General features: G+C 50.1%; 4 protein-coding genes across 4 annotated transcripts; 3 read left to right on the forward strand and 1 right to left on the reverse strand.

The window, feature by feature from the left end:
• Positions 1-4,215: 4,215 nt before the first annotated feature.
• On the reverse strand, positions 4,216-5,017 carry LTR84_012204 (uncharacterized protein; the record flags this gene model as incomplete). Its single annotated transcript, XM_064855728.1, has 2 exons — positions 4,216-4,399; positions 4,449-5,017. 2 exons carry the CDS (start codon positions 5,015-5,017, stop codon positions 4,216-4,218), a joined length of 753 nt encoding a protein of 250 aa, XP_064708388.1.
• A 728-nt stretch (positions 5,018-5,745) lies between these two features.
• LTR84_012205 (uncharacterized protein) lies at positions 5,746-6,563 on the forward strand (the record flags this gene model as incomplete). Its single annotated transcript, XM_064855729.1, has 2 exons — positions 5,746-6,007; positions 6,061-6,563. 2 exons carry the CDS (start codon positions 5,746-5,748, stop codon positions 6,561-6,563), a joined length of 765 nt encoding a protein of 254 aa, XP_064708389.1.
• Positions 6,564-9,338: 2,775 nt separating this feature from the next.
• LTR84_012206 (uncharacterized protein) lies at positions 9,339-11,461 on the forward strand (the record flags this gene model as incomplete). Its single annotated transcript, XM_064855730.1, has 6 exons — positions 9,339-9,365; positions 9,416-9,431; positions 9,516-9,525; positions 9,585-9,704; positions 9,755-11,138; positions 11,198-11,461. The coding sequence occupies 6 exons, from the start codon at positions 9,339-9,341 to the stop codon at positions 11,459-11,461; spliced, it is 1,821 nt and encodes a 606-aa protein (XP_064708390.1).
• Positions 11,462-12,348: 887 nt separating this feature from the next.
• Positions 12,349-13,110, forward strand: LTR84_012207 (uncharacterized protein; the record flags this gene model as incomplete). Its single annotated transcript, XM_064855731.1, has 2 exons — positions 12,349-12,576; positions 12,649-13,110. The coding sequence occupies 2 exons, from the start codon at positions 12,349-12,351 to the stop codon at positions 13,108-13,110; spliced, it is 690 nt and encodes a 229-aa protein (XP_064708391.1).
• Between the last annotated feature and the right edge of the window lie 410 nt (positions 13,111-13,520).

Consider the following 13,520-nt stretch of genomic DNA (forward strand, 5'->3'; position numbering starts at 1 on the left):
CGGCCCCTGCTCGTTTGATGGTGGTGGCCTGCAGCACAGACCTCCAGCGGCGATCATCCCCGTCCATTTTGTGCCCAGACGGGACATCAATGCCACTAAACTTTTGCCATCCGAGTCACAGCCAACCTCCATTTCGTCTGGTTTGATGGGTCTGATTGCTAGTATGTATCCGTGATTCCGCCGCCGTCTTGTCTTGTCTTTTCACTTGTGGCAGGCCTGTTCGTTCAATGATTCAAGCAACAATGATGTGCACCAATCTACGGAATAATGCAATAGTACTGCTAGACTGACCACAGAAGCCAGTTTCGAATCAATCTAAACTGTTCTGGAAGCGAAGAGCGTGGCAACAACGTGTTTGAAGAAAAAAATTCTATTCTTCGTGCTCAAAGCGCCCGCCCACGAGTGATTTCTAAGCGACATGTCTAAATCTTGACTCGGGCTAGCTCTCTCTTGCTGTTTGCATTGACCAAAAAAACTCTCCTGTCAGGCGAATTTGGCTGCACAGACATGCAACCTCACCTGAATCCTGATGGATTAAATTCTCAAGAATGACTGTGCGTAACAATAGTGGTGGATTAGGTACTCCGTACAGCTTCTGAAAGCAGACTTTGTTGCCTCAACAATAAGAATAGGTTGACAATGGGAGTCAATTGTTCAGGCTTCTAGCTTTAGAGTGAGGATCTCTGTTAAAGGAACTTGCCGAGTTGGACGGATAACAGGTTGTGTTCCATGTTGAACGAACACAAACACCCTTCAGAGTGGTTGGCTCATCTTGAATCTTTTTCCGTGTCACAAATTCAATCGCTTTTCACAAGCCTATGGACTGATGAGACCCAGTGTTTCCACCCTCGGCGGGCTTGATCTGTGAGATGTAAAGGAGTGACAGAATATGTGTCTCTACTTGATGATATTGAGAAACTCAATCAGATCATCAATAAGAATCATGATACCAACCATCGTTCAGAACCAGAAGCATTGGTTGGTCACCAGGGGCCTGAGGGTCAGCAATCCCCAAGCCTAGGCTGGGATGACGTCCTTCAAGTTTACTCGGTACTCTCACTCAGGTGTCCTCGCTCCTCCGTATCGTGGTTGACAGCAAATCCCAAGAACACGGGCGTGGAATCCAGTAAAATTGCAGGGTCAAACAGCCAAGTCAGAAAACCAGGGGCGGTAGATAGACGAGAGCAGGCCTAAAGAGCCTAAACCTTTGCAGCTTTAGTTAGGTTCCAGGGTGTGCACAGGGCACCAGATGGCAAGCTCGGCGATATTTCCAGCTGTGGTCCGTACCCGAGCTTTCCTTCTTCGCCAGCAAGACAGCCACCCAGGCCAGTGTCTAACTGGGTTGAAAAGCGTGCTTGTCCAGATAACGCCAGACTCGGAGACAGCGAGTGTTTTGTACGAAATGGGGGACTTTCGCTTAAACAGGCACTCAATAGAAATCCGTGCCTCAAATCGGTCGAACCTTGGACTCTGGAGACCAATGTTCCATAGGCTGGAATCACACGCCTGCTGCAAGAATACGGGCGATTTGTCTGGTGCATGGAGGGCGGCATCCAGTCCCGGATGTCCATGACTCGTTAGTATGAACTCTGGGCTTTGGATTCATGTCATTAGTGCCCGTTTCGACCACTGGCACCCCCAGGGATAGCGCCAAAAATTAAGCCCAGGCGGGCCTTTAGCCGACACTGAGCCGTCCCTTTACTTGCATGAGGCCATACCGAAATTCTCCTTAGTTTGGTGATGAGTCTTCTAGCTTTGCAGAAGCGTGCATGGTTCGCCAACTTCCAAGTCTCATTGCCACTGAAACTGGCACGCCACCTTGCAAAAGTCGTGCGAGATCTTCTAAGTTCGAGCACCAACCTGACTTGCAATTCCGTCAATCATCCTCGGCGATCGAGAGACACCGTGTGTCAAAACGGTCTCGCTTAGAAAGAGCTCTTGAGACATTATTGCTTTGATCACAGCGCGATGAAGCCCAGAGCATGCTGGACTCGGATTTCATGGTCCATTAACGTTGCCACCATAGCTCCCTTTAGTATAGTGTACGAATGTTGAAATTGACCTTCGTTACTGAGGTGCTCTTTAGTCTTTACGAGAAGCTCACTGACGCCAATCATGGCACATGATTTTCTTTGAACTCCCTTAAGTTCACACTATCAAAGTGTCTCCTCCGCACCAGTCCAACATCCGCGATCCGTGTTTGATTCCTGGTGATTACTATTAATTGGAAATGTTGATTTTCTCGGTTGTCGTACTGCCAATTGACCCTCTGCACATCTGTTGATACCTAACTCAGTACGGTACCTGCATTGAACGTGCGCTTGTATCGAGTGCCAGTGGTGATTTCTCATTTGATGATCGCTGATTTCGGCAACAATGGACATTCTTCTCCACTACCTAGGTACCTACTGTCCGAGTAGTCTGTGCGGATCTGAGGTATGCCCGTTCAATGTCCCTATGTTGTGGACGGAATCGCAGACTACAGTACCAGTCAACAATTTTGAAGATCAGCCACCCTAGATCTAGACCCTCTGTGGTCTTCCACGTTGTACGGAGTACAAGGTACAGAGCGCTCCTTGTCGGCCACGTCTTTGATAGATGCAGGCTGCGGCCAGGAGTGGTGCACATCTGTTGACAGCAGAATCCGGTTGGTTCATGCTCTGACAAGCACCTGACACAGGAAATTTACAGATTTTCGACTCGGAACCCGATGATTGGACCAGAAATCTTCCGCTCTTCTCAATAGTCAACCGCGCCATCCAGACAAATCACATATCACGAACACCCTTCTGGAAAATCTGCCCGAAGCATCTTGTGCTACAGAGACTCCCGTCATTGAGAAGTTTCAATGGGATTCCATTGATTGATTGGCTGTATGAAAGGTTGCTGCTACATCAATCAAGTATTCCGATCTCATCGGACACTGGTTGAATCAAATCAATCTAATACGACGCTGTGAAGTTTGGTTCTCCAATGAAACCGTTCATCTGCCATCCATTCCTCACCCAACGTCACGATGCCCCTACCTTGTCCTTCAGCCCTGTTTCAAGCGCAAGGTAGGAGCCCATTCAACGCCTCTGCCTTGTCTCGCACCACATGCCATGAAGCGTGAGGTTGGTAGGACGAGTATCCAATCCTGGGGCAACACCAACCTGTGCCATCAAGTAATCTGGGATGCTTTGGAGTACTGCACTCAGCCTCAATGTTACGAAGGCAGAAAACCCCAGTTTACGTGGACATGGACGTGGATGGAGGACAATATCTACCAACCGCCAATTTGATTTTGCTATTTGTACCACTTCCACCTCGGAAACAACCACACTAACCAGCCGGTCCCGCTCTGCATGGTGTTACCGAGACCTGTCCTGCTGTCCTAGTCAATCGGACAACGACCCCTTACAACCTGTCCTCGTCTTTTGTCACGCGTGTTTGGGCCAAGAGGTGACAAAGACGACCCCTTCTGTGCAACCCGTTACTCGCACGAATTGCAGGCCACGGCCAGCACACGGCAGCAACCTAGGTAAGCGCAACCGCTTTCCACACAACCATACGCTGTACACAGCAGTACGGCTCATCGGTCGATGTAAACCAATGAACCTGTGCGAGGTTTGACGGATGATTCTCTAAGATGACATGTAAATGTTTGGGATACGTGACCTTGGCCATCGAAGTCAGCCTTGTCTGTTTCTATATTTTGAATGCTCGTTTCCAGAACTTGGAGACACAGTCATGTGTAGGAAGACCCATTCGAGCTTGAGAATGATCACAGGATGCTGGTGCCCAGTGTTCCGGCTCCCTCACCCGTGATGGCAAAAACCTGTCAGGTGGGAACATCTGCCAATCCGTCACGACTCGCGAGTTTTGGTCCGCATGTTTATTTGTTCCTCTTCGACGATTCACGTGCTTGACACTTCTGCTCTAGACCGCTCGATGCCTCTGAGCCTGGTAAGTCCTTCTCGTACCTAGGCCGTTTGTTCGTGGTTTGGCATGCACCTCACAAGTGTCAACAAGCATGGGAGATACCCTGCCGGTACCAAGAAATGACAGGTCACTTGGACAATTTGACGGTTTTTGGACAATTATATCGAAGCTCTGGTCGTGAGCTTCTTGCACGATCTATTCTAAACTCTGGATCATGTGTGTCACGAGTCTGCGAATGGTGTTTTCACCTGCTTATCATTCCTAGCACAGCCATACAATCCAGCTTGCAGAGACTTATACACATCTACCTCCATCAACCTCCAAGTTGACTCCAGTAATGAATTCTGCTTCGTCGCTAGCAAGGTAAGCAACGGCATTTGCAACGTCCTTGGGTGTGCTTCCTCGGCCTAATGGGATGGTCGAAACAAATGCCGCCCTGTTTTCCTCTGTATCTGGCTTGCCTATGAACAAATGTGTCCTGGGGAGTATGGTTAGCTACAACAACCATCGGCACGCTGTGCACTTACAAGCCTGTACTTCCCACAACCGGGCAAACTGCATTGAACCGGATCTTCTTAGGGCCATATTCGACCGCCATCGTCTTGGTTGCATTGCTCACGGCAGCCTTGGAGGCGTTATACCATGTTAAGCCCGGGCGGGGTCGAAGCCCAGCAGTGGACGCAATCTGTATGAACACACCAGGTCGGTTGTTCTCGAGAAAGTAAGGCAACAGAACACTTGTCGAGATGTACACACTCTTGACATTCACGTCAAAGACGAGGTCGAATTCTTCGTCCGTGACCGTCTCCGTCGGTTTGTTCTTGTACGTCGTGCCGGCATTGTTGACAATAATATCGAGACCGCCGAAGACATCGATGGCTTTCTTAAGTAGTGCCTCCCAGTCAGAACGCTTGGTTGCGTTGGCCACGAGATACTCGACTCCCAGTGATGAAGAAACTTTCGAGGCCGCTTCCTCGTTGAGATCGCTGATCAGAACTTTGGCACCTTCTTGCACCAGTTTAGTCGCGATTCCCGTTCCAAACCCGCTTCCACCACCTGTGACAATGGCCACTTTGCCTTCGAGACGACCGACCATTTTATATCGATGACGAAGTGACTCTACTTGCCGCAGCACTAAAAGATCTTGAGCGTAAAACAAAGACGTCGTACGGAAATAGAACAACGATTGAATGAGGTGCCCCTCCGAACTTCGGAATTGCTTTAATTTATCTGAAAAAGCATTCAACACAAACACTTGGCGCAATCCACAAGCAGTCTCTCCTGTATGACTTGGACTTTACGCCCTTCCTACCGTTCAATCATCAGATTCATAGTCTGTTGACGCGTTGCGCTTCGCTCCGATTATGGGGATGGAGGGGCATCACCGAGCCGAGGGGGAATGAAAGCTCGGGTAACTTGAGCCCCGCGGGACATCTCCGAGCCTTGCTCAGCCTCGTGCGGGGTGGGGTGGCTTCTATCATTCTTGGAACAGCAACGGGAGCTCTTTCCGCTACTTTCAATGTTTTCAGTTGTATACGTATTTTGCGAGCTCGAGATCAAGAGAGAAAGGAGCTGATCAGAAAACGATCATCATCTATTGCCTTCCAGATGTGACTCAATTTTGTCCACTTTGAGCAATTCTATACGGTGAGTAGCCAGGATATGACGGGAGTCAGGCGAAGAACGTAATGCATCCCTGCCTGTGACATCAGTCTCTGCTTCGGACCATGGCCATGACCATTATTTGCAAGACACTCCAGGGTCCGTCCTTTCAAATTTGCTGTCGTCTTGTAATCACTTTCTCGAACACTTCAGGCCCTCATCATGAGTCAAAGCCAGGTTGTTGCTCCCTCGGTTTCCGACATCGCTTCCTGGGCGCTCAAGTTCAGTCCGACCGCTTGGATCAAGTCATGGTTACTGTATCTCGGGATAGAGACCCACGTGAGAGGCACCATTGAGCCTGAACTCAAACCCCTTCACGGTATCTGCGAATATCTCCATGCTTTGCACATTTACACCGAGGAAGCCAGGCGTGGCGAAGTGAGGACAGTCTCGGCTCACCATTTCTGTTCGCACGTGAGCAAAGGTAAGCCAGTGGGTGAGAAGACGGGATGTGCCGGGAAAATGACTATATCTCAGACTTGAGACAATGTTTGATCTACGACTCATGCCGTCCTGATGCACGACTCATTGGAGTCGAGTACATGATCCCGAAATCGCGCTACGAAAAGCTGGACCAGGAAGAGCAGAAGCTGTGGCACTCGCACGAGTTTGAGGTCAAGTCAGGGATGTTGGTCCTCCCGTACCCTGCTTCACATAGTCACAACAAGGATGCGTGGGATAGAATCGAGACGGCCGCCATGGAAGAAGTGGTTGGACTTTACGGCAAGCTCTATCACTTCTGGGACGTTGACAAAAGGGATGAGTTGCCCCTCGGACCGCCAAAGTTGATGGGCTCGTTGACTGAATTCAAGCAATTGGACGTGGATCGAGAAATGGCTTCGCGAAATCACGAACAGGGCATCGATCAAGAGAACAAACGAAAGTTGAGAGCCCATATTCCGCTACCTGGAATACCTGACTCGTCCGATAACTGGTGGAAGGAGGCGAGGAGGGAGAAGAGGGGTATCTATGCTGATTGATGATGAGATGAAGAACAAACTCGTGCTTGCGTCTTTGGTACACTCGTCCGACCGTCTTCAATAGGTGTTTGCAGCAGACGGATCGTGTGGCATGTCGATGAAAGATAACGCGGCCACGCACTTGAGTGACGTAGTCGAATATTTATATCGACTCCAAAAATGTTCCAGTAATTTATCCCACCTCAGGCCACAACAACTTACAGTCGCCAGTGCTACTGCATGCGTGACTCATTTAGATTACTCCTTGAGCATTCGAGAGCATCCAGTCTCATTACCTCTGCTGGCAGAGCATAAATCCCATAATCAAAAAGTTGCATCACGCTCTACCCACTAATTTGAACCTCAGCAGACATCTGCTCGTCGACCCCTCCTTCAACCTTCACACAGAATTGATTACTTCCCGCCGTTTGACCATGTTCAAGAAAAAACCACAGATCAAGAATCTCTCCCCGCTTCGATCTTCTGACCGCAGGAAGTTGGCCGACCAGATCATCGCAGAATACCGGGTGCATGTTCCAACACTGCAGGAAATCGACACCACCGCCTCCATTACCGAGATCCAGGAATCTGCTTCCTCCAACACCGCCTCGCCCGCTCTGACATCAATACGTTCAAGCCTTGTACCCGAGACGTGCCTCTCCGCCCGCTTCACCACGCACGCAGGCGCAAATGCAACCATTGTCTCGGGTACGGTTTACGTAGGAGCGCACCCTGGCCATGAAGAAAGGATACTCTGGATGCAATATGGCAAAGACTCAAAATTATATCCTACGGTGTACACGCTGTGGCAGAATCCTGGACTGGTGCCTCTGATACACACCCAAGACTTTGTGTTGGACAAGCTGCGGACTGGAGCAGATTTGATGACACCGGGCCTTGTGGGCGGCCCACCATGGCCGCAAGCCGCAAAGGTTGGAGTGGTTGTTGCTGTCGCAGGTCTCGAGAAAGATAGCGTTCCCATATGGGTAGGAACTTGCAAGATCGATATCTCCAGTCTGGGAAGGGTGCAGGGTGCGAAGGGTGCTGCTGTGGAAGGGGTTCACTGGGAGGGAGATGAGATTTGGGGATGGAGTCAAACTGGGGTCGGAGGCAGATCGTCTCCGGACAGGATAGAGGGTTGGGACAGTAGGGCCGAAACCCTTGGGGATGCCGTACAGAACCTGGATCTTGAAGACGACGATGACCTCGACACACCCGATCAGGGTGGTGTGGCGATAGCACCCGCCAAGGTGCAAGACGATACGCAAGGCATTGATGCCAATGGATCTGGGACGCCGGATCATGACTCCGGGGCTGAGCCCGAACATGAGCCTACCACGAAGGAAGTCGATGACGCTTTTATGGCTGCCCTGTTGTATGCTCTCTACAATGCAAAGAAGAATGGCGAGGGGCCGCATTATGGAATCGACTTTCCTATCCAACCTTCCTTCCTTATCGCAAACATGATCCAGCCACATCTACGGGTACAAAATCAACACTACAATATCAAAAAGACGACATGGAAAAATACCAAGAAATTTATCAAATCTCTGGACAAAGCCCAATTGGTCAAGTCCAAGGACAGAAATGGCGGAGAGACCGTGATATTGGATGTCGATTTTGATGATGAAAAAATAAGGAACTTTGCACCGTACAAGTTGCCCAAACAGAAAGTCCAGGAAGGTGCACATGGTGGTGGCGAACAACAACCCAATGCAAATGGGAGTGATCCATCCTTGGGACAAAAACTGGTCATACAAACGATCTATCGGGCCTCAAATAAACTCGTACCGGATCTCATCCCCTCCAAAACGACATACTACACCGCGTCACAGATCTCATCGTTTCTCAAGAAATATATCGAGAACAACGCCAGTCTTACCACCGGCACCTCTTCTCCACGGTTCATAAAACTCGACCCTTTCATCGCCAACAATATTCTCTCTTCCAATCCATCCAGTGCGGACACCCGAATCCTTGCAAACCGTGAGGTCGGCCGAGATGTTCTCCTACGGCGGATACTAGAGGACGACCACCTGGCCATTCCACACTGGTTGCTACTTAGAAACGACCAGACCTACGACCCAGAACATCCAGACCCGAGCTTGAAACCAAAATCCGGACCTTCACCTCACGTCAACATCACCATCGAGAAACGAACAGGAACCAAACTTGTGACCAAGGTCTCCGGATTGGAGATGTTTGGCATCAATCCACAGATTCTCGGCCCTGAACTACAGAAGAAGTGTGCTGGTAGTGCTAGTGTAGGGCAACATGTTGGAGGGAAACCTGGGATGATGGAGATCCTGATCCAAGGAGATCAGAGAGATGTCTTGGAAAAGGAAATGGGCCGCAGAGGAGTAGATAAGCGGTGGATTGTGGTGGATGATAAGACGAAGAAAAAGAAGAAGTGATGACATACTGTCGTCTACTCTTGATTACTGCCCAGATACTTGGTTAGCGTTGAAAAGCAATGAGAGACTTTCTCGGTGCAGACGCCAACGAGGCTGGTTAACTATTCCACTGATTAGGGCGGCATCGGATTTGCGATTGAACAGGCCGATATAAATTCTTGGCGCGTATGATGGTCACGCCGTTCGGATCGGACAACGGACTGATGCCAGAAGACAGACACCTATCGCCTCCCTTTCAGTACTTCCTTGTTCCCCATTAAATACGTGATATCAGGGCGAGGAAGTCACAACCAGCATGTTCTCCCCTGTTCACGCCAAAGAAATCAAAAGGAAATCATAACAACCTCATCTTGGTGGGGTTCTTGAGCCACCGCAGCCCACCATGGCTCAGAAGAAGACCCAACAACAGGTACTGTTTCTCCCACCACTGGTCTTCCAGTGTAGGGCTAATGTTCATAGGAGATGGTTCAGGTCGGTCCGTGTCACTCTCGCATACTCTTCACTCTCGCATCGACTTCCCCTGCCAGAACTATCTGCTAACATTAATCGCAAATCGCAGACCGACCCGAGTATGTACAGCCAATTTCGCCATTATCCTCGAGCATGCAGCTGACCAGATGAAACACAGGCGGCCGTCCTCACCCTTCTGGAGGAGCCGATCTTCCAGTTCACGTCAAAGTTCTGCCAAGCCCACGAAAGTGATAGGTGCATCATACTCACATGCCGACCTGTTGAAGTTCGATTCGTTGTAAGAGTGCACGCGAGCAGGAGAGGAACAGTGACTGAAACAAGGCACAGATCCCTGGGATCCAATTCGAGACCGAGAACACCCCCGGTATCATCTGCTAGACAAACCCAAACTCCGCCATCTGAAAAAACAAGTTTCCATTCTCCCGAACCTAGACCACACCCCACATATGCCTCTTCAGCCTTGGGTAGTACGAGTTGGGATGTCCTAGGGGGAAGTGATGTTGACGGGGACGACGATGAGCTGGTGTACGATGACGAAGAAGACGAATTCGGACTCCCAAGCATCGCCAGCATGCGCCGAAAGCGCAGCCTCAAGAACAAAAACAAGAGGGCACAGCAGATCCAATATCCGAGTCTCTCCCAGACATCTTCAGCTCCAGCATTAGCGCCGTCGCCGCAGTTCAACCGTGTGAGGTCGAATAGTTTTGATATTGCCGAAGAGCGAAACCCACTTTCTTATCCCAGTGCAAAGAAGGACGGTAAAATCCTACGGCCTCAGTACAAAGACATATTACGAGATCCGGCGAACTCTTTACACCTCATTAATCACCCTATTCTGCCACCGAATGCCACTCCAAAGGAGAGTGAAGCACATTCGACACGCATATCCCGAATCAACAAGTTCAAACGAATACTCCAGAATAGTTCCGTTTCTCTCCCAGATTTACGAGCGGCGGCTTGGTCAGGTATACCTGAGGAAGTTCGAGCCATCACATGGCAACTCTTACTGGGCCACCTCCCCACGAACAGTGAACGCCGAGTTGCCACACTTGAGCGGAAACGCAAAGAATACCTGGATGCGGTGAGGCAAGCGTTCAATGCTGGAACAGGAGCAAGCACCAAAGGCTCTTCTGCGGGACTAGCGGGACTAGCCTCACAGCCACCGATGAGTACAGGTAAAGGCCGCGGGTTGGATGAAGCGGTTTGGCACCAGGTCAGCATCGACGTTCCCCGGACCAACCCTCACATTCCTCTTTATGGCTTCGAAGCCACACAACGATCCTTGGAGCGTGTCCTTTACGTGTGGGCCATTCGACACCCGGCAAGCGGCTACGTTCAGGGGATTAACGACTTAGCCACCCCATTTTGGCAGGTATTCCTCGGCACATATGTCACAGATCTGAATGTGGAGAGTGGCATGGACCCAGGCCAGCTGCCTCGCCCAGTCCTCGATGCTGTTGAGGCCGACACCTTCTGGTGTCTTACTAAATTGCTGGATGGCATACAAGATAACTACATTGTCGCTCAGCCGGGTATCCACAGACAGGTCGCGGCCTTACGGGATCTGACCACTAGAATTGATGCCGGATTGGCTAGACATTTCGAGGATGAGCATGTGGAATATATGCAGTTCAGTTTCCGATGGATGAATTGTCTGCTCATGCGTGAATTGAACATCCGGAGTGTGATTCGGATGTGGGACACTTATATGGTAAGCATCAGCCAATTCTCTCTCATGTTTATGTCGTTCATGCTTATACCTTGCCTTAGGCTGAAGAGAATGGGTTCTCACAATTTCACCTATACGTCTGCGCGGCGTTTTTGGTGAAATGGAGTGAGCAACTTGTCAAGATGAATTTTCAAGAGATCTTGATGTTCTTACAAGCACTGCCGACCAAAGAATGGACAGAGAAGGACATTGAGCTATTACTGTCCGAAGCGTTCATCTGGCAGAGCCTGTTCCGAGGTAGTAGGGCACACCTCAAGACAGCAGACTCGCGAGTCCCAGCGGGTAGTTTAGGTCCTGCTGGCTGAGCACAAGATGCAGAGATATGGAGCAGGCAAGCATGTCAGCAATGAGAAGCATTACGTAGAGGGACTCTTGCTTGTTCTGTGTCCTGCCCACTATCGACAGGTCGTCCTGGTGTCTGCCCATCTCTGCTCTTAGGATTACCGTAATAATAAGCATTATGACCCTCTTATTCCGGCAGTCTCAAGCGTGCCATGTCTCCGTGTCTACACGAGTAAATTAAGACATACCGAGTCCGTCAGGTACAGTCTAATCTCATTGGGTGGAAGAGGAATGAGGAAGATGAGTCCGCATCAGTGCCTCGATTTGGTGATGTCACTTCACTCTGGGGAAAATTCTTAACCACTTCGTACCCACTACACACTGGCCCAAATATGCACACGACATAGAATTAAATGCATGCGGCTGACCGAAAATGATGCGGTCATTAAGTGACAGTCGACGATTCATCGTCTGCTTCGCTGGGTTAGTATCCCATGTCGTTTCTTCAGTCACCGCTACGACACCGTGTGACGCGCCATGAATGGTAGTTCCGGCCAATACGCCCTGTCCTGGACTGACGTTCCCCGGTTCACCTATCCATGCTCAAAACTCGGACGTGATGTCCTTACCCACGGTGGATGGGCAACTGCTCACAATCCCCAGGTTGCTTGGTCGTCGTGCGTTGGGTCTATTTCTCCTTTCTCCCCCCTTTTGTTGACTCGTGTCGTTTGTTTCCCCTATGAACTCCCTGAACCCAATCCGATTACTCTTTCATACCTGTCGACTACCTTCTGGGACAAGCAAGACTTTGACACCTTGTCGCTACTCTTCTATTGCTACATCTAGAACAGTTGTTCTGAAGGCTAAGTCTACTCGGATCGGAGTGAGTCAGAACAGGAACTTTACAAAAATGCCTCCAAAGGAAGAAGGTCATCAACACCAGGCTGGTAACTCGACAGATCGGGATATCGATCAGTGGAAAAAGAGGGAGCCATATCGGATACATGACAATGCGGATGACTTCGACGTGAAATGGGAGGGCCAATGCCACTGTGGGAAAGTGCAGTATCAGCTTAGCCGGGACAAACCTCTAGCTGCCAAATACTGTCACTGCACGACGTGCCAGAGACTGCATGGTGTGAGTAGCGCCACCGTTCCCTGATATGTTCGGGGCGGGAAATATCACAAGACTGACAGATAATCTGGGCAGGCACCATTCCAATGGGCAGCCATCTTCCACAAGAGCGACATCAACTTTACCAACGGCCACCATGACCTGGGCTGGTACGACCCCACCAACAAGGACACATCACACCATCTCCCATGCAAAGTGTCGTGCAGTTACTGTCGCTCACCGATCATGGACGAAGGCCGCAACATGATCCTCCTGTTCCCGCCCTTGGTCAAGAATATCAACACCAAGGAAGGCAGGGAGGCGTTTAAACCTACGTGCCACATGTTCTACACTCAGAGAGTGGCCGAGTTCCGTGGCGATGGAGTTGTCAAGTGGAAGGGCCTGGATAATCAGAGTGACATGATTGATGACGATGAGAATGTTCTTGTCAAGTATGAGGAGGGCATGAAGGATAAGGACATGGATCAGAAGAAGCGGAAGCATGTTGACTTGGGAGAGGATGATGAGGTCAAGGGTGAGAAGAACGGGTCGAAATGAGACTCCGGGTCTCATGCATGGCCGTTCGTGACAATGTTGGGTATAATTGCATAGTAGCCTCCCTATAGGTATAGTACATGGGAAAAAAAAAGCCAAACTTCACCATATTATATGCTCTTTGATCGGGATGAAGTAGCATAGACAGTTAGTGACTGGGTCAGCCTTAGCCCCGCGCCAAGACACCTTTTCGTGCTTGCGAGTGGCCATACCCAGAACAGCGAGGAGCTTCTCCCAAAAGGGTTGTCTAAAGTGAACCGGCATCTCGAACGCATCCCCGAACCATTCGTCTTGATCATTTCAATAATCATCAATTCGACAGAACCATGCGCGCACGGTAACCCGCTTCGGCCTCCATCGCTCCGCTTCACATAGCTTCTGGACCACTATGCGCGTGCAAGACCAGCCATTCT

Source organism: Exophiala bonariae (assembly GCF_035927105.1).
Source record: "Exophiala bonariae strain CCFEE 5792 chromosome Unknown scaffold_7, whole genome shotgun sequence".
In the NCBI taxonomy this organism is placed as follows: Eukaryota; Fungi; Ascomycota; class Eurotiomycetes; order Chaetothyriales; family Herpotrichiellaceae; genus Exophiala; species Exophiala bonariae.